This window comes from Porites lutea, chromosome 9 (assembly GCF_958299795.1).
Source record: "Porites lutea chromosome 9, jaPorLute2.1, whole genome shotgun sequence".
NCBI lineage: Eukaryota > Metazoa > Cnidaria > Anthozoa > Scleractinia > Poritidae > Porites > Porites lutea.
In genome coordinates, this window is record NC_133209.1 from 29222463 (window position 1) to 29246799 (window position 24337).

At 38.2% G+C, this 24337-nt stretch overlaps 1 protein-coding gene across 1 annotated transcript; it reads right to left on the minus strand.

Annotated features, from left to right (window-relative positions):
• Nucleotides 1–260: 260 nt before the first annotated feature.
• Nucleotides 261–21559, minus strand: LOC140949295 (C-Jun-amino-terminal kinase-interacting protein 4-like). Its single transcript, XM_073398529.1, has 23 exons — nt 21107–21559; nt 18648–18768; nt 17401–17471; nt 16475–16563; nt 15835–16034; nt 13459–14041; nt 13308–13364; nt 12238–12333; nt 11469–11511; nt 11120–11250; nt 10712–10771; nt 9922–10107; nt 9148–9215; nt 8423–8568; nt 7703–8024; nt 7228–7302; nt 6674–6818; nt 5640–5720; nt 5040–5107; nt 4498–4646; nt 3800–3971; nt 2812–3077; nt 261–2236 (listed from the first exon to the last, which is right to left on the minus strand). The coding sequence occupies exons 1-23, from the start codon at nt 21416–21418 to the stop codon at nt 1919–1921; spliced, it is 3759 nt and encodes a 1252-aa protein (XP_073254630.1). The 5' UTR covers nt 21419–21559; the 3' UTR covers nt 261–1918.
• Nucleotides 21560–24337: the final 2778 nt, after the last annotated feature.

Genomic DNA, 24337 nt, shown 5'->3' on the forward strand with positions numbered 1-24337 from the left:
TACCGCCTCCAATCAGCAAGAGAGATCAAGAGAAAACGAAACGAAAAAGCCGCTAAAAATAAAACGGGTAATAAGTCCCACTCTATTAGACAATTTTTTATGAACTGATCATTACGACTGTTTCATAAGCTTGTGTAATAGATCCAATTACAAGGGTTACCCCTCTTGGTCTACGCTCCTTTGCCCCAGAAAAAAAACCCTTTTCCCTATGTTTCCTGAGAGGGGAGCACCTGCAAACACGTTACCCATGGTACAAGGAAAAAGAGATAAAATATTACTGTTTAATAATGCATGTTTTATTGTTTACGTCTCAGACAGATCTTTTGTTCTGCTGAATTTGTTCATTTACTACTATAGTATATTGACAGCGATGTTTAAAGTAAAGGAGTTTGGAATGAATCTTCTAATATATTTGTTAAGCCCCAGATAATAAAGTGAAGAGCAAAACTATAGACAATAAATAAATCTTGTAAGGTCTAGGTTGCCTTGTTTCTCTTTTTATTACTTGTTATTGAAAAAAACTATTTCAGGATCTAAGACCATGAAAGACGAAAGAAGAAATGCTTACAACCAAATTCCTTGCAAGCATCTTTGCCTTTTCACCCGTGTACAAAAATCGAGATTCTGAAATTATACGAAAAAATAACTATTTCACTAAAGTCTAAAAACATATATTACTTAATATTTTTCAAGATCAAAACCAAAAGGATTGGTCGCAACTTTCAAACTACAAATGGTTGAAAATTACAAAAGTTAATAATACATTATTTGGACTTGAGAGAAAAGGCTTAAGATGTATTTGTATCGTTTGAAAGAGGTGGAAAGGGAACCATCAGTTTTTGTACCCATCTCAGAACGACCCTTACCCTGCGAGAAGGGGTTTCTTTCTGTGTTTTTTTTTTTATATTTTTAAGGCCGTTCGCGTGGCTTGTCAGTCGCGTAAAAAAAAAACGCGACTAACAAGCGACGCGAACGACTTTGCAAATGCTAAAGCCATTCCAGAAAGAAACCTCTGCTCTCAAGGTAAATAACCCTTTGAAACTTTCCACAAGACATTGTACAGAACACTCGATGTTCCTCCGAAATTTTTTTGTTATAAGATGAAGAAACCAAACTATTTTTCTCTGAGCCATACAATATAATTCACTACGGAAGGTACGACTTTCCCTGAAGAATAAACATTACATTTTTGTGTCATTTATAACTTTGATGAACCACTTTTTGATTTGCACTAGGACTAATATGACCTTGGACATAACCCGCAATAATAATAATTGTATATGATATAATGATTTGTATTATATAAGTTAGACTAGTCAGACGGTAGGTAATACAACTGACAAAATAGCGTTAATAGTTAATTTAACGGACCACCAAAAATACTTTCTGAAACTTTAGAAATTAGTTGGAAAATTATTTACAAATTCATGTAATGTGATGACTCAATATTTAACGTAAATCGTCTTTTAAGGAGCTAAAATGAAGCTTTGTAAACTTGGGGGTGTATTTTATACACGGGTAATGTAGACTGTTCACAGTACCCTATAAATTTTCCGTAAGATCGTCGAGATTGAGCGCTCACCGTTACGAGCGGCCTTCTCGGTCAATGCATTTCGGTGACGCATCCGACTCAAAAACTTTCTCGGACCACGTGACCCGAAACGCATCAAGAAGCCTAGGGACAAGGCAAACTCAGGGGACGAGGTTAAGACTCGGTATATTTGAAGCCAAGAAGTAGGTGCTCGTTCCCGATAATCGTGCAAAAGGGAAGCTTTGAACAGACTACGTGCAATGCAAATTAATAAACTTATGCCGCCCGTGAAATGAATCAATTTGCCTACCTACAAATAAAAAGCGCTTCCAGAAATAATTATGAAGAATTTATTATCTACCGCTGCGTTATTCAGCAAGAAAGCTATCATGTTATTGACACCTGCCAAACCATGATATGACTTCTCTCATTGGTTGATTGGCCTCGAGTTGTGACAGATATCAAATCGCCTCCTTGTTCCTCCAACGCAGTCTCCTCGCCGTCTCCTAACCGGAAGTCTACGTAACCCTCCCCACCAGACAATACCAATAGCATGGCCTCGCTGGACTTGGCCGACAGTCCACTGGGACTTGCTGACCTTGAGGACGAGGTAGCGGGTTGAGATACTTTCTTCATGGCACCTGGTACCGCTACAAAGAACTTCACCGAGTCACGGTGACCGTGAAATGACAACTGCGCGTTCACCTGAAACAAAGTTAGCCACAAGCTGTTAGACAATAAAAAGTAAGTCTTCATTGTTATATCCCAAGACTTTCACATAACTAAACAGGGACCGTCATTGATTGATTCTTGATCACGTGGAACTGAATAAATTCAAATGTTTCCTGATCGAGATACATTTGAGCAATTGTTCCCCACTTGCACTCAGAATGTAACAGCACGTGATCAGAGCAAGAAGGAAAGACGCGTGACGAAAGGCAGCAAAAAACATTGCAAACTTTCACTTTCGTGAATGAACACAACAACACAAACATGGAGTCTCAATTAAAGTGCAATGATTTTCGAAGTTATCCAAGAAGAGAAACAGCAGCTAGTGGAGGAACAAGAGGCATATAACACAAGGAAAGTACAATGTAAATCAATCATTCAACGATTGAGAAAATAAAATTTGCGTCCTTATAAGTACGGAGTCGACATTGCTTAATTCGTTCTTTATTCTTTGTCGCTGTTGAAGTGAAAGTCTAGGAATATAACAAAACACCCAATGTTTAAGTATATAATGGAGATTTTGGATTTTTGATAAGCTCCCATCAACTCACCATAGAACAGTAAGGCATAAAGCTTGATCCCCTGGGTGCCTCGCCATCTTTGCCTTCATTACTGTATACTCTAACTGCTCCTCCAGGACCTCCTGTCCCTCCCGTCCCAGGGGAACTTGTCGCTGAATCCCCGTCATCCCTTGCGGGACGAGCAGCCACAAGAGGGACGGAGAGAATGACGCCATTTCCGGTTCCTACCCAGAGACGATCGTTGGTTAGCATCAGTGACGTGATACGAACGAAGGAGAACCCTAACTTTCCTGTCCCTGAAATAAAATTAACAGACGCAAAATTAGAATAACGAAGACAATTTCAGTTCTAAAGAATCTTTGGACTACTGGGTCGGGAATTGAGGACACAGAGGTGAAACAAAATGGTTTACGGTCATCTCGCCCCCAAACCATCTCGCCACAAACGAATCGCCACGAATAATTCTGCAAAAATTGACACATTTTAATGCCTAGGATTACTTACCTAAGATTTTTACTTTTTCGTCAAGCTTATTCGAATTTAAAGTCGACCAAAATACAAATCTGTCGATCCTAATTGACGATTCTTGTGTCGAACGTCTTATGCTCTTGATAATGCAAATACTAACAATACATGCATAGGTACAGTGAATGTAAACTTTGACATTTCATAGATTTATAAACTGGCAGAAACGTTTTACAACCACTAGTCATTTCTTTGAAATATGAAAATAAAGTAACGGTTAAGAAATTTCCGTACATTAAGGTTCAAAACAATACTATGCTAAGTTCTATTCTTGTTGGCGATTTAGTTGGTGGAGAGGCGACCATGTGTCTAAAATGCTAAAAAGAAAATGTAACCGAAAGAAAGTGTACGCTAAAGCGTTTTACTTCACTGGCCACAACTCAATGTCGCCATATGAGATTTAAGAAGCGTCGACAAGAGGAGAGACGGCCGTGTTGAATTCAGTGTATCCGCAGGTTGAGCAGGATTAAGTGGAAAGAAAAGAAGCGCTTACCGAGCATCTTGCTGACGTACGGTTCAATATCAATGTCCTGTAAATGATGGTACGTGTGAGCATTGTACAGTCTCAGTGTACTGTCCAGACGAATAGACACCCACACACCATCTCCTATCCATGCAAGCTGACGGACTTGACTCTCACGCCTCGGGTGAGCATCGAAAGTTTTCTGAAAAATATAGTAGCACCGTGCTGTCCTTGACCTTTTGAACTACAAAATAAGTTATGCATTCTCCTTCGGGTTAAGGTTAGACTGTTCACAGTCTTCTGTTTTTCCGTAAGATCATCGAGATCTAACGTTTTGTGTTACGGGCTGCCATCTTGCATGAGTGTCAAAACTACTTTGGGGGCGGGGGCGGTTTGGGAGGAAGCGAGAAAAATATTTTTCTCGCCCCTCCCCCCCGCCCCAGAGCTATAATAGTCGACGCCCACTCCCTCGGTACATTTGAAAATCAAGATACCCGTGACTGTACGACGCAGTATATCTAAACGATCTCACGAAAAAATAGGGGACTGTGAACAGTCTAGATTAAGGTAAAGAGTCACCTTATTTTCTGAAATGTTAAGGTGGCACTGAACCCACTCCCTAAGTGAAAAATGAGTAGCAGTATTGAACAATCAACGAAGAAGAGCTAATAAATGACGGAAGTTGCTGTTAGCCATCGAAAAAAGGCCATTAAACTATACTGTTGTACCTCAACTTTCATGCTGCGTGGGTGTATCACTTGGATTTTGTTGCGGTATCCACACCATACTTTATCATGCACTACAGACATACAGCGTATAGAGTGGTGAGGCCGGCCCAAATCCAGCAAATGATAGTTGTTAAAGTTCCACTGGCCATCTGAAATAAAAAAACGAACATGTTCATGTGTGGTCTTGCCTTGATGATATTTTGTGCAACTTGCACAGCAAGACTGATCTGTTCATACCCTTTATGCTACAATTACTCCAGTAATGACACAATGATTAAAAATAACGGCCGATCAACCGACAATTTCTGGCCAGAATAGCGTCTTGAAGGCGAAAAGCTCAACTCGCCAGTCATGTTGATCGGTCGCTTCTCTCCACCCGAAATTTTCGCGTGGAGAGAAGCGACGACCGGAAATACGCGCCTGTGTCAGCAGGCTGGTATAATCTCAACAGTCCAAGGTTTAATTTTACTGTATTATTTGTTCGTGGACAGATCAATTTGTTTTATTCAAGATTACTAAAGCTCACCACAATATTAACTTACCAGAAGCTCTGTGAAAGATAGCAACTGTACCATCCGCCAAGGCAACCAATACACGGGAATTAACATAACTGGAAAAAAACAAAGCATTGCATTAAAAAAATACAAAATAGACATTGACAGGACTCAATGTCTCTCAGCTATCATTCAACAACGTCCCGATCAATATTTCCTTACCCCCCCCCCCACCCCACCTACCCACTTGCTGTTTTTTTCCTGCTCACTTTTTTTGCATTGTCCGTACAATCTCAATGAAATTCCTGAAAAAGGCTACTGATTTTTTTTGTTAAATATTATAAGGGACTTGAACATAGAAGAGACTTTCTGTGGCAGGAAAATCATACCACCTATAAAGGAACATTTCCAAAGTACCAGAAACCAGAAAAATGGATGGTATACTGGTGACATCTTTTAATCAAGCTTAACGATACCACCTTTCTTCATCTATTAACTCGCTAGATTATACGAGCAGTATGCAGGGCACGTGTCATGTATGAACCTCCCATAAAGCCTACAGAAGCATACCCAGTGTTCTTACAGAGGAGGGGTAGGAGGTTCTGCCAAGATTACACCTCTCTTTAAATAAAAACATTATACACTTACACAATACTAAGCACAGAGTCTTTTAATCTGATGGAGTGTATACATTTCTTCCAGTCAGATATGGCAGAATGAACATACACACTGCAAGAAAAAAAACAAGCAACAGGATATTAATTTCAGCAATTAAAAAATGAATATACTTTGTACTTTGATACCCTCTAAGGCAACTAACATCTCATTGAATGGCTGACTGGTTGAAAGCTGTTAACCAGCCTCAGAGCTAACATTAACACTCCCTCATCGTACAATGTTTCCAGGGACTTCCATTTTTGGCAAAGCCAGTCCCTAGAGGGAGTTACGCTACCATGGCTGGTAGACCTGAACCTTCCAGCCACAAGCTCCCACACCAATGGAACCAGGCACCTGTCACACTGATTTATTAGTGGAAAAATAAAGGGGGAAGGGGTGGGGAAAAGCACAATCCAAAGGTTAAACAAAGCGAGTGGCCTCCATGAAAGCATTGTACTAAGCACATGGAGCTGATGCAAGCAAGGCTGACCATGCTTGCACCACCACATTGACTGATGACTGACAAGAGGTGGTTCTTCTTGTTGTTAACTGCATTAAATTTCATATAAGTTCAACCAGAAACTCATAAGGGGTTTCAACCCCTTATGAGTTTCTGGTTCAACATAATCAACCTTCAGTGCACGTGAATGGTTGTACCAATGAAATAACAATGTTGCAGTGAATATGTGGCAATAACCGGTCAACTAGGGAATCATGAAACTACTATGCACAGTTTTCATCTAAGATGCATGATGCCTCCCAAACTGAGTTCAGGTGTCTTAGCTGGACAGACGTCCCTTAAGGAAAAAAACATTATTTGCAGTCCTTTTCTCAGAGATGGGCAGTGACAAAGGGAACTACCACAAGTCAATGGAAGAGACTTAAATTGATTTTATAGAACCATGTTGGCTTCTAAATGATTTACTATTTCTTTTTTTTGAGACTTGGCTTTATAAAAAAACCTATTTTCTCAAAATTAGAAAAAGTGTTAAATATGACGCAGAGATGGATGCTGTTGCTCTTACCAGCCTGATTGTGCTCCAAGCCACATTGTAGGCAGTACACTACTCATTTTCTCTATTCCGTCCATGTGTCCAGCCAGTGGTGACATACTCTCTCCAGCTGTTATATCTGTCACTGTTGGACCATCTGATCCCTGTCCCTGGACACCTAAAATAATTTTATCAAATACATTGATACAAAAAGAACTAATTCAATATAACTCTGTTATTTTTAGAGCTTCTAATCATCAACTTGTAGACAAAAAGAATTAAAACTGAAATGCTTTTTACGCTTTCAAATCTGAATGCAAATCTCGCACTAACCCTGGGTTATCTTAACCCAGCTTTGAACAACTCAGCCCTGTATTAAAAATCAAAACTACTACTGAAAAGATATTTAAAAAAGGACCTTATAAGTGCATCATAAAATGCTTAAAAATGCTCCCACGCCTCCCTTAAACCAACAGTTTGCCCTAAGTTAGTTTTAATACTGGTTTAGGGGAGGGGTAGGTGGCCATTTTAATCCAAGCATGTTACACTGATCTCTACTTCTGGAAACCATGTAAATACCGTCATACCTAGTGGGTCAGAAAATCCTGTCTTGCTTGAACTTGCTGTTGAATCCTCCTTGTCTCCATTTGTCTGAGGTGGATCTAACAGAAAAAGTCAGCTGAACATCTAAGTATAAAATCCACTTGAAAAAAGGACGCTAGAAACAACACTTTAACATATAGATGGTGTATTTGCTTATTTGACTTTGATTATCTGGGTTCTCATTAAGTGCACCACAACCAGCTAAAAAACTGGCTACTTCATATCTTATGCTACCTACTCTCTGGGGGAAAAGGGTAAGGTCAGAGAGCGAGAGCTTGAGATTGCCTTCAGTAACTGACTACCAAGCTGCCTGCTTTATCATCCTAGCTATCAACTTCAAAACTTAATGAGAACCCTGGATCAGGGACCAATGAGGAGAAATTAGTCCCTCATAATTATTGTAGTGGGGTGTACGAATGAAAGGGGTTACTGGTAGATAAAGACATGGTCAATATATACCTTCAACAGTCCACTCTGAGCTTTGATAATCCCCTTCTGAAGCACCAGGGACCGGTGTGATACACAAGAGATGCGACGTGCAAACTATAAAGCAATCTAAAATATTCTGAGGGTAGTTCGCATCCACCACTGTGACTTTGCTACAAGAGTGTGTACTACTTCCAATCCAAACCATGGACACTTTAGGATCATGTTGAGGGTCCTTTTCTCCTTCTTCCTGGTCACGAGCACTTTCTGTGTAGAATACACTGCTTGCACCAATAGCTGAGCCGCCATCTTTTGTTCTACCACCAGACAGGTCCACTCCAGCAGCACACCAGATCTGTACAATGACAAAAAATTTATATAAATTGTACTTTGTTAACCCACAAAGCACTTAGGAGTTCTTAAGAGATTGTTTTAAACATGTACATGCATTCCTGATTGAATTGGAAATTAGAAGTGGTGGTTTCTGAGGAGGGGGGAAACCAGGGTTCCCTGGAAAAAATTTCTTGGAGAAGGGCAGAGAACTAGCAACAACTGAACTGGGGGAGGGGGTTTTGTTAAGAGTTTTGTTAAGAGCTGGTGCTGCCCCACTGTGTTAATACTTACAATAAAGACAATGTACAATGATGACAAACAAAAAGTTCCTTAATTTATTTTAACACAAGTGACAAGCATGTACTAGAGTAAAATGCCTTTGGGCTACTTGTGTAAGAAATTTAAACATGCAATATTTACCTTCATCCCGGGATCATTAAGATTAAGAGGACGACAGTAGACTGGTACAGGAACGGACACAAGACTCTTTCCTCCTTCAGCAACTTCAGTTGAATATTTGGCAGGAAGACTCCAGCCATAAGCTTGCATTCGACCTTCAGAAACATCTGGAAAGAGATATTAATAACAAGTTTGACTTTCAAGGCAATAAAATTTACTATAGTTTAAATTGAGTCAGCATATTTCCCTCAGAATGCCAATGTTTAAGTTCTTACATCTGGTCCTCATAGGCCTGAAGGCGTTATGGCTTATGTCAATATTCTAAACCAATTTTGGAAGGCAATCCTTCATTCACATGGTGGATGCTGCCAAGACCTTTCTAACTGTTTTTTTTTTCCAGTGGGAAGTAAAACAGTCAGCTCGCTCTAAGACGGACACTGTCCATCTAAGAGTGATGTCCATCCTATAGAGGGTCAAATAAAGCGAGTAAAGAAAGGCAGGGACCAACTCTAGGTGTCTGCTTTACCAAGGTGTCCATTTTATAAAGTTGTCTGTTAAGAGAAAGTCAACTGTAGTAGGACAAAATGTTGAATCTTGGGTTAATTGGCATTATGTTTTGTAAACAGGAGAAAGCAAAGAAAGCTTCACTGCATTTATATCATTCTTAACAGAAACAAAACTTTTTTCCTGTGATTTATAGTCAAAAACTCCAAAAACATGCATTAAATGTTTTAGCACAGACCTACCTGAGTTGAGAAATGCCCTAACTTGTCTGTAGCGCTCTCTTCTGTCAACAACCCTCTGCCTGTCAAAGCTACAGATGAAAGAAAATAGAATGAATTAATGAAATGAACATGGTCCCAGATAGTGGAAGAAGTCTAAGCTTCAAGAGTCTTGACAGAGTCTGATTATCTTAAATAAGTACCCCCTAGAACGAAATTCATCTGTCTCCATCATAGATCACTCATCACTGCGTCTGAGACTCACTGACTCAGGGGTCTCTCGTGGGAGTGTGTAACTTGAGGAGATAGTTGAAAATTGAACACTGATGGAAATATGGAAAAAGAAAACACTAATCTATTGATACCAGGAAAAGTGTTCTGCTGGTACTGAAATGTTCAAACAGCTTTCTAAATTAAAGGGAAGCTTAAACATTGTTTTTATATGCAATGTCAGTCATTTTAAAAAACCAATGACCTTCAATGTTGTCAAATAGAAAATGTCCCTATTTCAAATGATGCTTATAAAATAATAGTGCTGAACACTTAGCTTTATTAAATTTTTTAATTTAAAACAAGCACTTTCCACCAAGGATTTACAGTAAAACAATGGACCACCCCTCCTCAAGGCTAAAGAGTTGGGATTGGAACAATTATTCCTCTACACTGAAAAAACAATTGTTACAGAAGTGTCAATGACAAACTCGATGGCAGAGTGTGCTTGGTGCTCTGCTATGCTGCTAATAGAGCTACTAATACAAATGTAAAGAAAGCTTTTTAAAACGATTATTTTTGTCTTACTTTTCGCTGCCAAATCCTCCACCACCAGAAGTTGCAGCGGCAGCACCAGGTGCAGATCCTGAATCCAAAGAATTACTACGTCGAGAGGCAGGAGGCTTCTCTCCCTCCAGCTGAGGGGAGTTGTATCTGATACTGACCATGGGAGGAGCAGGTTTCTTAGGAGATGGACCAAATAGGTTGCTGAAACTAATGGCAAAATAATTTTGTGGTTAGTTTGTTCTATGTCATTCCAAAGTAGGTAATTCCAGTTTTACTAAGTACAAAAATGATTGCAAGGCTTCTTCCCCTGTTCCTCAATTAGCTCCACTAACTGTGGGTGAATAATATTGTAATCTCAAAACAATCAACGCTTCAGAGTTTTTTAAAATTATTTGTTTATTAATGATACCCAGTTCAATTTACGCTTTAATAAGCAGTTTAACTGGAACACGCTATATCACTTGCAAACGAGACACCCCTGAGGATATCTGGTAACCTTAAATGTTCAGCAGATTTCTAAATCTATCTATTTTGGCAGTACCAGCTTTCAACCGTTCTCCTCCAAACTCTTTCGTTCACCCTTTTCAAAATGTTCTTGCAAATGTTCTGCAAAGCCGACAAAAGCTGTCAATTTTTGAGATAAAGTTGGGCTTATGCAGGAAGCATCCAGTAAGTTCAAATGTCGCTTTGAACCTAGGAAGAATAAAATCTCCCTTCAAGATTTTTATAAGAGCTGCAAAAGTTGCCTGCGACTTAGTGTAACCTTTTTGGCATTACTCCTTGTTTACTTCACAAGAACCATACAACTTACAATTTCCAAATGGATGATTTCTTCTTCTGTTGCAATTCAAGATTTCTCTCCTTTGATGCCCTACAAAATTAAAAGATTATTACTTCAGGAGTACTGAGAAACAGGTGTGTTAAAAATGAAAATGGAATAAAGGTTACGACCTGCTCTCTCATTCATATTTCCAAAGGAATTGAGCTACAACCACCCTGAATCATATTTTTGAACTGTCAAATGTATACAAAATTCTAACTGTTTGTACACTGACAGAATACAGCTTTGTAAAACTACTGGTAGTAATAAAAAGCCATGATTACCTAACATTTTGTTTTCCCAGTTTCCCAGTTATGGTATTATATAATTTTAGTCGGAGTTCAACAAAACATCAGCAGTACATGAAGAAGTTCAACTACTGTTTTATTGAATAGGTACCTGATCATTTCTGTCCATCTCACAGCTTCTTGAAGTTCCATCAGTCTTTCCTTGTACTGATTCCTCTCCATTAGCACTCTAGCCATTTCTACTCGTGTGAACCTCTTTCGATGAGCTGCTGACACACTAGCCTAGAAAACAACATTCTCAAATGGTCTAAATATTTACCAGAACTGTTTCAAATACTCTGAAACAATAAATAGAATCGACAAGCTGTATCCGCAAACAATTGATCAGTTGACTCTACATTAATTTCATAAATACATGTTGCAGATACATTTCTCTGCATAGAACAGAATTGTATATTTGGGACCAGTGTTAGTTCCAATACTAAAGGCAGTATATTTACCTCTTTTAATGCAACAGTCGTTTTTTCGGCATCCATTTTAACCCTGAGGAGAGAAAAATGTAAATGGAATTTTGTGCCTGCAACCATACAAACCATTTAGATTTTTAAATAGGTTCTATTTTTCTGAAGAAAAATTAAATTGCATCGTAGCTAATAGAATTTAGTGGTCTTCAGCCACATATTAAGTATTTACATCAGAAATACAGAAAATTTTTTTCACATATTTTGCATTTACATGTCAATTGGAGTGATAGGGCATCTACGTCAAAGAACATCCTGAATGTTGAGGTGTCTTATTTGCGCAAGATTACAGTCACATTTGTTTAAAATACATTTTAAAAACTAAGAACCTGTTTCAAATTTTAGGCTAAACGGTTCAAGTATAGAGGGGGTCAAGTTTTTAGCCTAACAGTTTCATAAAAACTAGGTTCTTGTGGGTTTTCACTGTATTTGCAATTATTTGCAAAATGTCGCTTTATACATTATAATATGTGAAACTACACAATGACAACATCAGGAGATAAAAATTTTTCCTTCATCTCATCACTTTCACTTGCTTTTTATTTATAAAAATAAATAACAAATCCCAATTTCAATCTATAAAATTTGATACAAACTCAATACCAGCCCTAGCAAAGCTATTTATTCACTTATTATAATTCTGAACTGAACTGTCAAGTTATATTGAATTAAGAAACATACACATTACATTGGATTTAAAACATTTTTAATTATCTTTTATCACAAGAAACTAATAGTTCAAAGCTACCTCTTGAGTTGTTGTTCAAGCTCTGAGATGTGAGTTGTCAGCCTGTTCTTGGTATCCTGAAGAGCTTCAACTTCATCTCTAGCCAGCTCCTTTTCACTAGAATAATTATGTAAAAAAATGGCCACACATAAAGCAAAATTCTGCCCAGTTGCAGATTAGCATTTCAAATTTAACTGTGACATGTTAGGAAGACGACATTTTTATGAGCAAAAAATAGATTGCTTGTATAATAATAATAATGATAATAATAATAATAATAATAATAATAATAATAACAATAATAATAATGATGATGATGATAAATAATAATAATAATAATAATAATAATAATAATAATTTACTAACTTAATGTGTGCAACTTAACATGAGAATGATCAGCTGTGCATTACAACCACATTGCATTACAAGAGACAGAAAAAAGATAATAAAAAAGATAAAATTTATATGCACAAAAATTACGTAAATAAAATAAAATCAATCACCAATACATAGATCTCAAAAATGATTCTTCAGACATTTGTAATTGCAAGAAGCTCTTTGGGAAGAGATGTTCCAGAGCTCTGTCACCTAATGAAGTTTTAGTTCAAACATCTGGTGTAGAAAGTAAAATAGTACCTGAAAATCTAACGTTATATGAAGATTACTTAAAGCTTGATAAATTACTCAGATATTTAGGAGCAAGGCCATGAATTACTTTAAATGTAAGCAGCAGTATCTTAAAGTCAGTCCAAGCTCCAACGGGATGCCAATGGGGAGGAAATGTGAAAAAAAACTCCCTACAATTTGTAGAGAAAAAGTGATATTCTTACTGAAACAAAGTTGGCTCATGACTACTTCTAAGGCTAGTTTAAGGATGATTCTGCCTTCTTTATATCCAAAATATGTGAACACAAAGAACTCAAGGCAAAAAATAAAACAAATTTGTGACAAATAGATGACATTTGGGGAACATTTTTGCCTTTTGACCAGGTGTTTCAAATACTTCTGCCAGCAGGTGTGGTGGCTGTGACAAATTATCAAGTAGCTTTACATTCTTATCCTCACATTAACAGTTAATGAGGCTTACTTACTTTGACAATTCTTCAACCCTTTTAAGAAGGTCATTCTTTTGGGTAACAAGCCTGGTTCTAGAAGGTAAACCATAAATAGAAGGATTAACTACAGTCTAACAGATTTTTATGCAAAAAATATTTACTGGAATTCTTGAAAAGCCAGGCTTACTTGACTTGTAGTAACTCTTTGTTTTCTTTCAAAACTGTGTCCAATTCTCCTACCATGGCTGTAATATCAGCACCCGTGTCCACCTGCCCAATAATGTCAGGTTCCTGACTGGATAGTTCTGCAAATATTGAGTGTGCACTTACTCCTTCCGGCAGTGACTCCAAGTCCAAGGAAATTGGACGTTCAGCTTGCCTGGACCCTGCTCTCCTAACTACGTCAATAGGGGAGGATGACACATTAGGGTTCAGTTCAGGTGTCGAGGCCATGATGGCTACTGCATCATTACTCAGATGAACAAAGTCTCCGTCAGGTGGGGAATGAGCCTCTCCAGACATTGCCCTTTCAACATCTGTCACAGTCATGATTGGCATGTTGTCCACATCTGAAACATTACAGGTATTGGTATCTAAACTTTGCAGTGAACTTGTTGTGCTTGAACGCGAGCCTTTGATCACAACATCACTACTGTTCAAATCCACTTTACCAGCAATGGCACTTGGGGAAAAACAAACTTCACCATCAGGTATTTGACCGTTCTGAGTTGCAGGAGAAGCATCTCGAGATGTGTTGTCACTCCCTTTAGCTACACAAAGTAAACCAAGAAAAATACTGTCCATCAAATTAGCCCTGTAAATACTGTGAGCAGTAGGTATAAGAAATGTGTCCTCTAAATCTTTTTATTCATTTATTTTATTAGGGCCTGTTTACAAGGAGAGAGGGTAACCCTTGTGTCAGAGTTACCCTTGCAAGCGGTTTAAAGTTAACTCTGGTTTACAGGGTCAACTTTACCAGCATTAGTTTAGTGGTTGGTCATGCATGACATTGTTTGTAACGTCCAATGAAGTTCGCTATGGAAAACGCGTTAAATTCATGAAAAAATGGGAAAATATTATCATTGTATACAGAAAATACCTTATATTGTTCAGATGTTTATAATTCAGCTCAGAAATTGGATAATTCCATTCAAATTGTGAAGACTGGAGTGAGGGACAAGGCCCACCCTCACTTGGAAATTTAGGAACTAAGTTGTCTGAAATGTCATTCCCTCCTATTTTATGCAAATCGGCTGTTGTTATCTTTAGACAACAATTTAAAACTTTTGATTCCAACAATTTTACTCTGTCTTCATTGTTCTCTTTCCAAAAAACATGGCCCATAAAAAGAAAAGCTGTGTATACTTAAGTAGTTTTCCATATATTCATTCATGTCCTTGTGGCAATAGGTTTGGACCACAACTTGCTCATTTTTTAAAACAATTTATTTAATGTTTGTTAAACCTTCAAGCGGTTGCAGATGGTAAGAAGTGTTGCTTCAGGTGGTAAATTTTACCAGTTACCTCCTTATAAGGAGAACACTGCATCTTGAATGTAACCAGCATTCATTTAGACTTGTTTGGACCTTCTGTCACTTGTAAACTGATCATGCACATTTTGACCTTACACAAAGCACAGCATTGGAGCAATTCAAATATCTCTTGCATGCAACTCCCTCACCTTTGGTTATTTTTAGATTATGTTATTAAATTCTAGCCAATGCTGCAGGACAAATAATGGCAGAAGTGATAAGGACATGGTCATTATAAAACAAATGTTTATCTTTTCAATTACCTGGTCTTTATATTTCCCAGGCTTTTTACCCCAGTTCCTCTGAGACCAAATTAATAATCAAGATTCCACCACACTTTTTTTATCAGCTTTTTTTGTTGCCTATGAGCAGTGCCAATAGCCTTGTTCTCGGCCCCAAACAGGCTCAACGAATAACTAGAAAGGTGTTTTAACAATGGCTTTTTAACAGGCCAATCAGGGCCCACACCAGGGTTGTCAAAAAGTTTTTAAGTAGCGGGCTTGTAATGGCTAGTAGGCAGTTTTGGAACTCACACCAAAGGCACAAGTTCTTGAGGGCTGAGGCAACTAGGAACATTTTGAAATTTAGAATCTTGAAAATGGCATTTTCAGGGGTTTTCAAGAGGTATTTTCCACTGCAGATGCCATGTTTTTTCGTCAAAATACATGCAAGACTGGGAACATATGCCGTTGAAATGTCCCAGGCATTCCACGACATTGCATGATTTGAACGTTCCACATATCTAACCCTGGGAAACAGATGCTTTACAATTTTATTCAATGGTGTTTATTTTTTGTTAGCAGTTATGGTAGAAGGAGATGAGGATGGCTAACAAGCTGGCGGATTTGGCTGGCTACCAGCCCTTATTGACAGTCCTGGCCCATACTCAAATCCTGTTACACAGGTGGGGACCCAGAAAAAGGATTTTGAGACTGTTGCACAAAAAAAATGAACCAGTAGTTTAGATCCGTCTGTGGCAAAGGCTACATTTTGCATTGCCCTGAAACTAGATCAGCATGCCAAGACACCTACCTTTTCTTTCATTAGCAAGTTGTTCTTCCTCGAGAGACAGCTCATTTGCATTCACCTTGATTGGAAACAGTGGCATTTCTGTGTCAGGAGTCTTGGGTCTTGGAGAGGACTCAGGGGGAATCAATTCCCCTAGAGAATTTACTGGAGTACCCAATGATGGGGATTGTGGGGAATCAGTATTAGAAGTGGCTCTTGGCCTGCTACAGAAAACAAAAATATTGAAACTTTAGCATAATGGACAATATTTGACAGAAGTACGTAGCGGTAAAAAAGACCAAAGCTGACTGCAAAGTTCCTCATTAGCAAGATAACCAAGGGAATAGTATATCTGTAACCTGATGTTCTACTTTGTGGTAGGAGTGCTTTGTGCAAATACCAAAACCAAGCAGAGCAAAATACAAAAATTTAAGATATAAACTTTCACACACTTACATAATTACACTGTGCTGTTGGAAGTGGAGGAGATAAAATTTAAACAGCGTGGATGGAGTAATATGATTGTCTTCATAATTCGACAAATGGTATTTAGTGATCAACTTGGAAATTGCACCCCAATCATACTCTTTAAATAAATTTTTATCCCTACAGAAACTTCTCTGATGATGAATTATCATAATATTCATTTGTACTAGTGGGATACCTAAAGGGCGTCCTTGGTGTGCCATCTGAAGGTGTTCCTGGACCTTTTCTGTCATCTCTTTGAAGCCTTTCCATGTGCTGATGAAGGAGCTAGAATCAATAGAAACCACTGTAACTTAGCTTGTGAATAAAATCAGGAGAAACTTGCTTTGCTTTCTGGCACTTACATGAAATATTTCCTACTGACAATGGCAATGGGTACCAGTTGGAGACCAAAAAAAAAAAATACAATAATTATTGTATTAAGATTGTTCAATTAAGAAAGTTTTTTCTTAAGAGTGATTTGAATCACTCTTTCTTAGGCAATCACTTATTTCATTAAAACTAGTAATCAACCATCACATGGCATCAAATTTTGCATAACGTGAGCACCAATACACCTTAATTTTCCACACTGGCACAAAACCTGAAAATATATTACCATTGTGGTGACTAGAATCCTCTATCACGCCTTGAATAGAAGGCCTATGAATCTTTGAAAATGTGCAAAAATAAATCTAGGGAACTTATTGCCACTTGTGTCAACAAAAAAGCTGTTGCTTGATGTCATAAAAAAACTAGAAGATTTGTTATATAGTCTCTTGTAATGCCTCCTGAGTTTACTTTAAGACAGACTGGATATCTACCGTGCATATTACCAGAAAATGATGAGACCTGGTAATTCTGGAGGGTATGTATGTTGCAGTTAATTTTTGTTTTTCCTTTGTTTTACATTAGCATACATTACCATACCCCAAAACAATGAAAAAATAAAAATTAACTGAAATAAAAAATTAACTACAACATATACCCAAAACAAACACAGAGTAAAACCATTTCCTGTTTGTTTTAAAGAATACCTGGCAACTAATGTTTTGAAATATAAGAGCCAAGTGACTCCTGGAAAAAATATTTATTGATGGCCTACTACTGTGTATATAATTGTACCTCAGAGTGTCTTTCATGAAGTGTGTGGTATTCACGCTTCATCTCAGAGATTCTCTCATCCTGACGTTCAACTGTAAAGAGAGAGATTTGTCACTATTGTAAGAAAACTAAAAGTATGTGTCAAGATAATGATGTATGGCAATGAAGTCAGTTTCTCTGTTCATCTGACTATAGGTATGACAGATTCCCTAGTATAAGCAGAGCTTAAAAAACGTGAAATCCAGCTCGTCCTTTTGGCAAGCATTAATTTTCTCACATTTTACTTGCTGGGAGCGACTTCTTGCTCATCTTAGTTAACAACACCATCGCTTAGTGGAGGTGGGTGCCCGGAGTTTTCAGGGCCTTCCACCTTTGACACAGCCAGCCCCTAGACTGAGTTATGCCCCCATGGCTGGCAAACCCTTGCCCTCCAGCCATAAGCCCCTTAGCCAATGGAACCAGGCACCTGTCACACTGATTTATCATTGGAAGAATAATGGGGGGGAGGAACGGGGGTAAAAGAATGATCCAAATGCTAAATGAGGAGAGTGGCCGCCATGAACACGCTGTACTGAGCACATGGAGGTGATGCAAGCAAGGCTGACCGTGCTTGAGTCAAATGACTGACTGCTAACCACGCCCACGCTCCTTGTGTTCAATAAATATTTTATTTAACTTCATTTAATGATTTTGTTAGAAGATGACTTGCCTAGACTCTTGTTTTTAGGCAAGTGAGTTGCTCGTCCAGGAAGAAAATCTGCTTGTCCCAGACTACCAGATGGACCTTTTTTCAAGCCCTGATGAGTTATAACATTATGCCAGCTACAGAGCTGCATGTACCTTTATCATTAGTAATATTAACAGCAAGCCTCAAATATAAGGCTTATAATGAGACAAAAGTTCCTTCCAGGGATTCATTTGAGAAAGACAGGGTTTTCATTAAGAATTCTAGTAGCAGGAAAAAGGGGTAACGTTGCAGGATAATATTTTGAAAGAGGCTCCATGTCGAAAAAAAATATAGTCATAGGCTACCAAATATTTGCTGAAGAATTCTGCCTAGTAAACGGAGAATTCTCCAATCTCCAATGCCTAATGAACACCCTGAAAGAGAGCCATTTTCTTGAAAATTAGGCTTGTCTTTTACTGTACATTTCTTCTCTCCAAAATTGAGCTGTTAGCCCCCCCCCCCCTCCACCTTTACCCTCAATTTAATTATAGTTTAATTTCACACTGATTTAACTATTCACTAAATGTGACTTAAAACTCACCATGATCCTGGTAACTCTTGATACGAGCCTCCAAACTCTTATTGTCATGTTCCAGCGAATCAATTTGTTTCTGGGTTTCTCTCTTTTCAACTTCTATCTGATCTTCAATCTCAAGGTATTTCTGAGTGCATAATAAATACAAAACTATGACTCTCAATACCGAAACAATGGCAAATCAGGGCTCGAATTCAAGCATTTGGATAACTCACCCTCTGGGTTATTTGACACAAATTTTATGCGCTACCCTCCCCATTTTTAACCTCATTGGACTATAACCAGAAAAATGTCTTTTTCCATTCATGCAGATTAATGGCCCTTATTTACATTTTTCCTCACACTGCTTTCTTGAGTTTTCCATGCCAGTGTTCAAAAAGAAAATTTTCCTTTGAGCCATGTTGGTCACTTGGACACATTATTCCCGACAAATGTTGAAAACTACTAACCATTGGTTAACAGGTTACCATTAATTCAAGCCCTTTAAATTCTGTTGCCCTTATATATTCCTTAGAGCCTTCTTTTGCAGCGAAGTGTATTTATGAAGGCTCATACTGCGAAGAAAGAAGAATGTGAAAAAAATTCATAGTGTATACAGCGTGCAAAGAAAGTGGTGTCCAATAGCCCGGGGCTAGTGGATTTTGCTATCTGGCTAGTGATTTCTGTTCTTAACTTGCCCGATGGGAAAAATGAATTTTTGGGGGGGAATTCAAATTACAGAAGAACTGTAACCAATGCTCATCATAATTTTTTTTTCTTCGGGCTAGTTGAAATGACTTTTGGGCTAATATGTGCTAGCTACAGCCTGCCCGAATGACAAGCTGTAAAACTGACTTTCTTTGCACCCTGGTATATAATGATTGAAGAGTTTGGCTAATCCATCTCACCACTACCCTTCCCTGCCCCTTAACCCTTTAAACCCTAATATCAAAATTGTTATTCTCATTTGTTGTCCCTATGTGTTTTCAATAGAAGTAGTGGGGAGAATTCATTAAAGTATCAATTAGATTCATCTTTCCTGATCAGGTCCTCAATTCTCCTGACGACTCTGTTTTATAAAGCATTGATACTATGAGGACAAATTTCATGCTGACCATTCTTAGGGCTTAAAGGGTTAACCCTCTCCCCTGACACTACCATATAACAAAAGCTCATTGGCATTAAAAATTTCAAAAAATCTTAAGAAAATTTAATTGATTTAATTCATAATTAAATTAATATTCAGACTTGCACATGTTGTGAGAGGTTTGTAAAGTGGATATTAAGTTATCATCAAATGTTACAAAGGGAAATTAATGACACTATTTTCTAAAACAACAAGCTCTAATGACCCGTAACCTGACCCATCGACCGTGTGTTAAAGAAAAACTCAAAAGTTCAAACCAAAGATTAAGCAGAATTCACAGCAACCTATGTTTAATCCTTAATTCACATCAAAGAAAATGTTATAAAAATATATATATATCTCTATGAATTTCAAAGCTGAAAAAGATGTGACTCCTCATATGCATAAATATAAAGTTATAGAGCTAAGTGCTTCCAATAATCAATTTTCCTGTAACCTTTGCAGGTAAATAGTTCACCCCTTGTGGAGGTTTGAAAACCCCAAGGATCATAATCAGGATTTTACAGTGTTTTGAATGATAAATCCTGGTCTGATGTAAATACTAAAACTATTTTTATTTTGAAGTTTAAAATTGCGGCTGTAAAGTAGTGAAGAAGTACACAAATCGTACTGAACAATGTTTACCTTTTCTGTAATTTAAAAAATTGTTGATCTCAGACACAACTGTACCCACGTGTACTTCGCTCAATGAAAACACATTGAAAATACTCTCAGCTGCTGCCAATAAATCACTTCTTTCATTTGTTCTTAGAATATTTCCGTTGATGTAAAGCTTTAAAATTTACATTTGGCTCCAAAAATATATCCTTTGAGAGTCACGGGCTAAAACTAAGAGCACTACGCTTACAATCGTTACCCCACAAGCAAATTATTATGTAAGTAAGCTTACTGCAAGGTGATGAAGAAATATATCATAATACGATTAAATCAGAATACTCAATTTCTACTTTTGTAGGTTAAAAAGAGTAACAACCTTCAAAATTAAAGAAATTAGAATCGAAGCTGCAAAATTGCCGAAAAGACAACGCCTTACGTAGATCTTTCGAAATAAAGGCAAAAAATAACTAATGATGAATTATTGACCACAAAAACATGGCTTAAAATTCACGAAACTTTTCAGTCAACAACAATAAAAAAAATCGCAGTGGAACATAGTATTAATTCCAATAGTATTCCGCGTACTAATGCAAAATTGCTCAAATGCATCGAACAGGTAGATCACACTGAAAGTTAGAAATTATCAACTCAGACAATGACTAAATTCGTCATTAAATACAAAAGACTTCAATTTCGATAATCATAGCTAAATATTCACAAAAGTACGGATTATTTCACTTACGTTTTCAGCCAGCTTTCGTAGCTGCTTTTCCCTTTCATATTGCGTTATAAGTTGCTCGTTATCATCACTCAGAATTTCCAGTTCCACAAGTTGTTCGTTATTGTCTCCATAAGCGCTATCAAGCTGTTCTAAGACTGATACCATGAGCGGCATAAGTCCCGAAACAACATCTTGATCGTATTTTTGTATCATTCGCTCAAACTCGCTGTAAATACTGTTGGCAAGATTGGACACTCTTTCCGACATGACACTCGCACCACCTTCATCTCCACTCGAATAAACCACGTCGTTTTTGTCATCTTCTCCTTCCATTTTTTACCTATTTCTTCTCAGAAGGAAGACAATTGTCTAACGTTCATTATATTGACAATTGGTGACAAGGACTTGAAGAAAACAGATACATTTTGCCATGATTTCTTCGCCTCCAAATTCAACGCTCACCTTCCCCAGTCATTTCCATTAACAGAGAGAAATCTGGGGAGGAGTTTTGCCGGTCTGCAAAATTATCCAATCAAATCAAAGATAAAATTAAATGGAAAGAATAGTATGAATAATTTTATTGTTAGTGACTATGTGATTTTATTGTCTGGTAGCCCCAGCGCCTGGGTAGCGCATTTGTTCCAGCTAAAAGCTCCAAAACATATTTCCGGCTTATTTGCATCCACTTTTGTTTTGTGCATTTTAAAGCAAAATAACTCTATCCATCCATTCCTCCCGCAAGCGACCTTCCATTCCTTTGAATGTGATAATTCAAACATGTTCAAAAAGAACTTACGGCATGTTACTTTGTCACCGCTCGAAGTTTCTTTTACACTCTGAGACTGTCGCAGTATTTGCATAGTCAACTACCGTAAATAATGTAACAGACTCTACGCCCTCTGTCAAATAAAGGCCCCTTGTCTAATAAACGCCCCCTCGACACTTATACGTTTGTATTAGAAACCCCTCTCTAATAAATGCCCACCTGTCTAATAGACACCCCACGACAATTGCTCCAAAATACTAGGAAAGTAGGGACAACAGAGCAAAATCATTCAATAAAGTAATTTTTTTCTCGCCTGTCTACGTTAATAAGAGTTTGCACATCGCATCTTGCTCAGTGTTAGCCCAGGCTCACAGATAGTGAGGAAGACGCGAAAAGTTGGCTGGGCGGGAAAAAGGCCGCCCCTTCTCTCCCCAGTTTCCTCCCGTTTTATTTTCGTGTTCGCGCTTTGACCTGCTACCATGCCCGAAAGGGGGGGGGGGGGGGGGGGGGGCATGGCAGCAGGTCAAATTGAACCATGCATCACCATCATAAGTATCAGCCATTGTCAACTTCGGCGATAGTTGCCGACATACGTCGCTGTTTGGCCTCGCTTTAAGTGATCTCTGCTCAAAATGTGTCCACCTCGAAGCAGCTAGCTATTACTTACCATCTGAGTGACGATCTTCCATAACCAGAGTGATTCCAAATTAGGCTTGAGCAGTGGAAAGGCCGATACCTAGCTATCAATGGATCCTTGGGGAACTGGCTTATAAAGCCAAGTCAAACCCTTTAGCAAATTTAAGAATGTATCACATTTTAAGATGCATTCTTTTTCCGAACATAACCGTTCTGCTAAAATTGCATGTACTTTTCCAGTAACATCATGTGATCGGGATGGGAAAACACTAACCAATTATGCGTGCCTACATCCCAGAACAATACAAGTACTAGAAAACCTTCTGTAACTGCTTCAGTTCAGTGCTCAGTTAGGCATTGACAAAACGAATACGCAGAATAAGGAAACGTCGTAATTATTACGCTAGCTTATGCTTTCAAACACAAACACAAACGACAAACGACAAGAGAGTTTGGGAATAACAAACAAGGGCACCCAACGACTGTTTTCTGTAACATATCTGAACAAAGAAGCAAATATTGCTTAGAATTTTCTATTGCTTAAATACGGCAAATATTTCTAACTGAGCGTTCCATTCAGTTACAAATTCTCTACGATTTTCTGAAGTTTTATTTTTCATATTTTACCCCTTTGGTTAGGCTAATTTTCGCAGAAAAAGGAAACCTTTCGAAAAATTTTCGCGGATTCAACTGAAAATGTGATGGAGAAAAAAATAAGAAAAATTCTGACTTTCGTGAAACGTTCAGCTGCATCTAAAATTTTCGGGCAAATAACAATGAAGCCCTCGTAATTTCGAAAAGCCTCACTGATTTCGTGCGAGTCTGTCCCAATTTAAAATAGGGGTATTGCCAGCACGATTGATTTGATTTGCTTGATAAAATTTGTTTGTTCTCCAAAACTTTTCCTTCACCGTTTTGGGTGGTTATACTTACGTCTCGCACCGGCAGTCCTGAAAAAATATCTCCGAAAATGAAACAACATAATAATAAGTCCAAATCTTGGATGGTTAAAAAAGAAAACAACTGCATGGGGAAAAATTTCGTGCAAGCTTGTGCCCAGAAAAAAAACGAAAAAAGTCCAGCAGACAGGTAGGCTTTTATAGAATTCCTGCCACGAAAATTTTTTTTTCCCTCCGGTTATTTCTAGAGGTCCGTCTCTTAGTGAGGTCGGGAATTCTGAGCAATAATCTTCGGTCGTTTTGGTCCTTTGGGAAATCTTGAAGCAGTTGAAATAATCGAAGTCCAGTCTGATAAAGGCTTGGATAAATTCTGAATGACAATGAATTACGACTTTTGTTCATGAGGTCCAATTATGCCCAGGTTCCCCACCATTTTTTTAAGGCCTCAGCCGAAAATTATTCGGGAGCCGAGCAGGCTAATCGACCTCAGTGCTGGAATTCTCAGAATTAAGGCGTCCGAGCAGAATATCAGAATAAGAGATTTTCACAAGCATTGCTGGCAGGCAGAATAAGCCATTTTACAAGACAGAAGCTGAGTCTGTTATTGGTGACTGATAGTGACAGTAGCCTCGAACCAGGCTCCGCATTGGGGGAAAAAGGAGAGAATAGAGAGAGGAGTCTGGGGGTATTTGACCTTTTCCGCCACTACGGAGTCCGGGGCCTGTTTCTCGAAAGTCCCGCTAACTTTTCGGGCCCAGAAAGTTGTTTTGTGTTCGGTTGTGTTTGCGTTCAAGATCAAAGTTTCAATAATTTTGAAAATAATACAATGCAACTGTTAGTGAACGAAGCAAAATTGACTGGTCTGTGGGCTAAGAACTGTGCTATTATGTAACAGGTTTTAATTTCCAAATTTCCTTTCGGGCCGGAAAAGTTTCCGGGTCTTTTGAGAAA

Excerpts from the sequence above, each read along its gene's own strand:
- LOC140949295 (XM_073398529.1), bottom strand. The coding sequence starts at position 21,418 with ATGGAAGGAGAAGATGACAAAAACGACGTGGTTTATTCGAGTGGAGAT. Across the intron at positions 12,334-13,307 it reads AGGGTTGAAGAATTGTCAAA|TGAAAAGGAGCTGGCTAGAG; the intron begins GTAAGTAAGCCT and ends TAATTATTCTAG. Across the intron at positions 6,819-7,227 it reads AGGATTTTCTGACCCACTAG|GTGTCCAGGGACAGGGATCA; the intron begins GTATGACGGTAT and ends AAATTATTTTAG.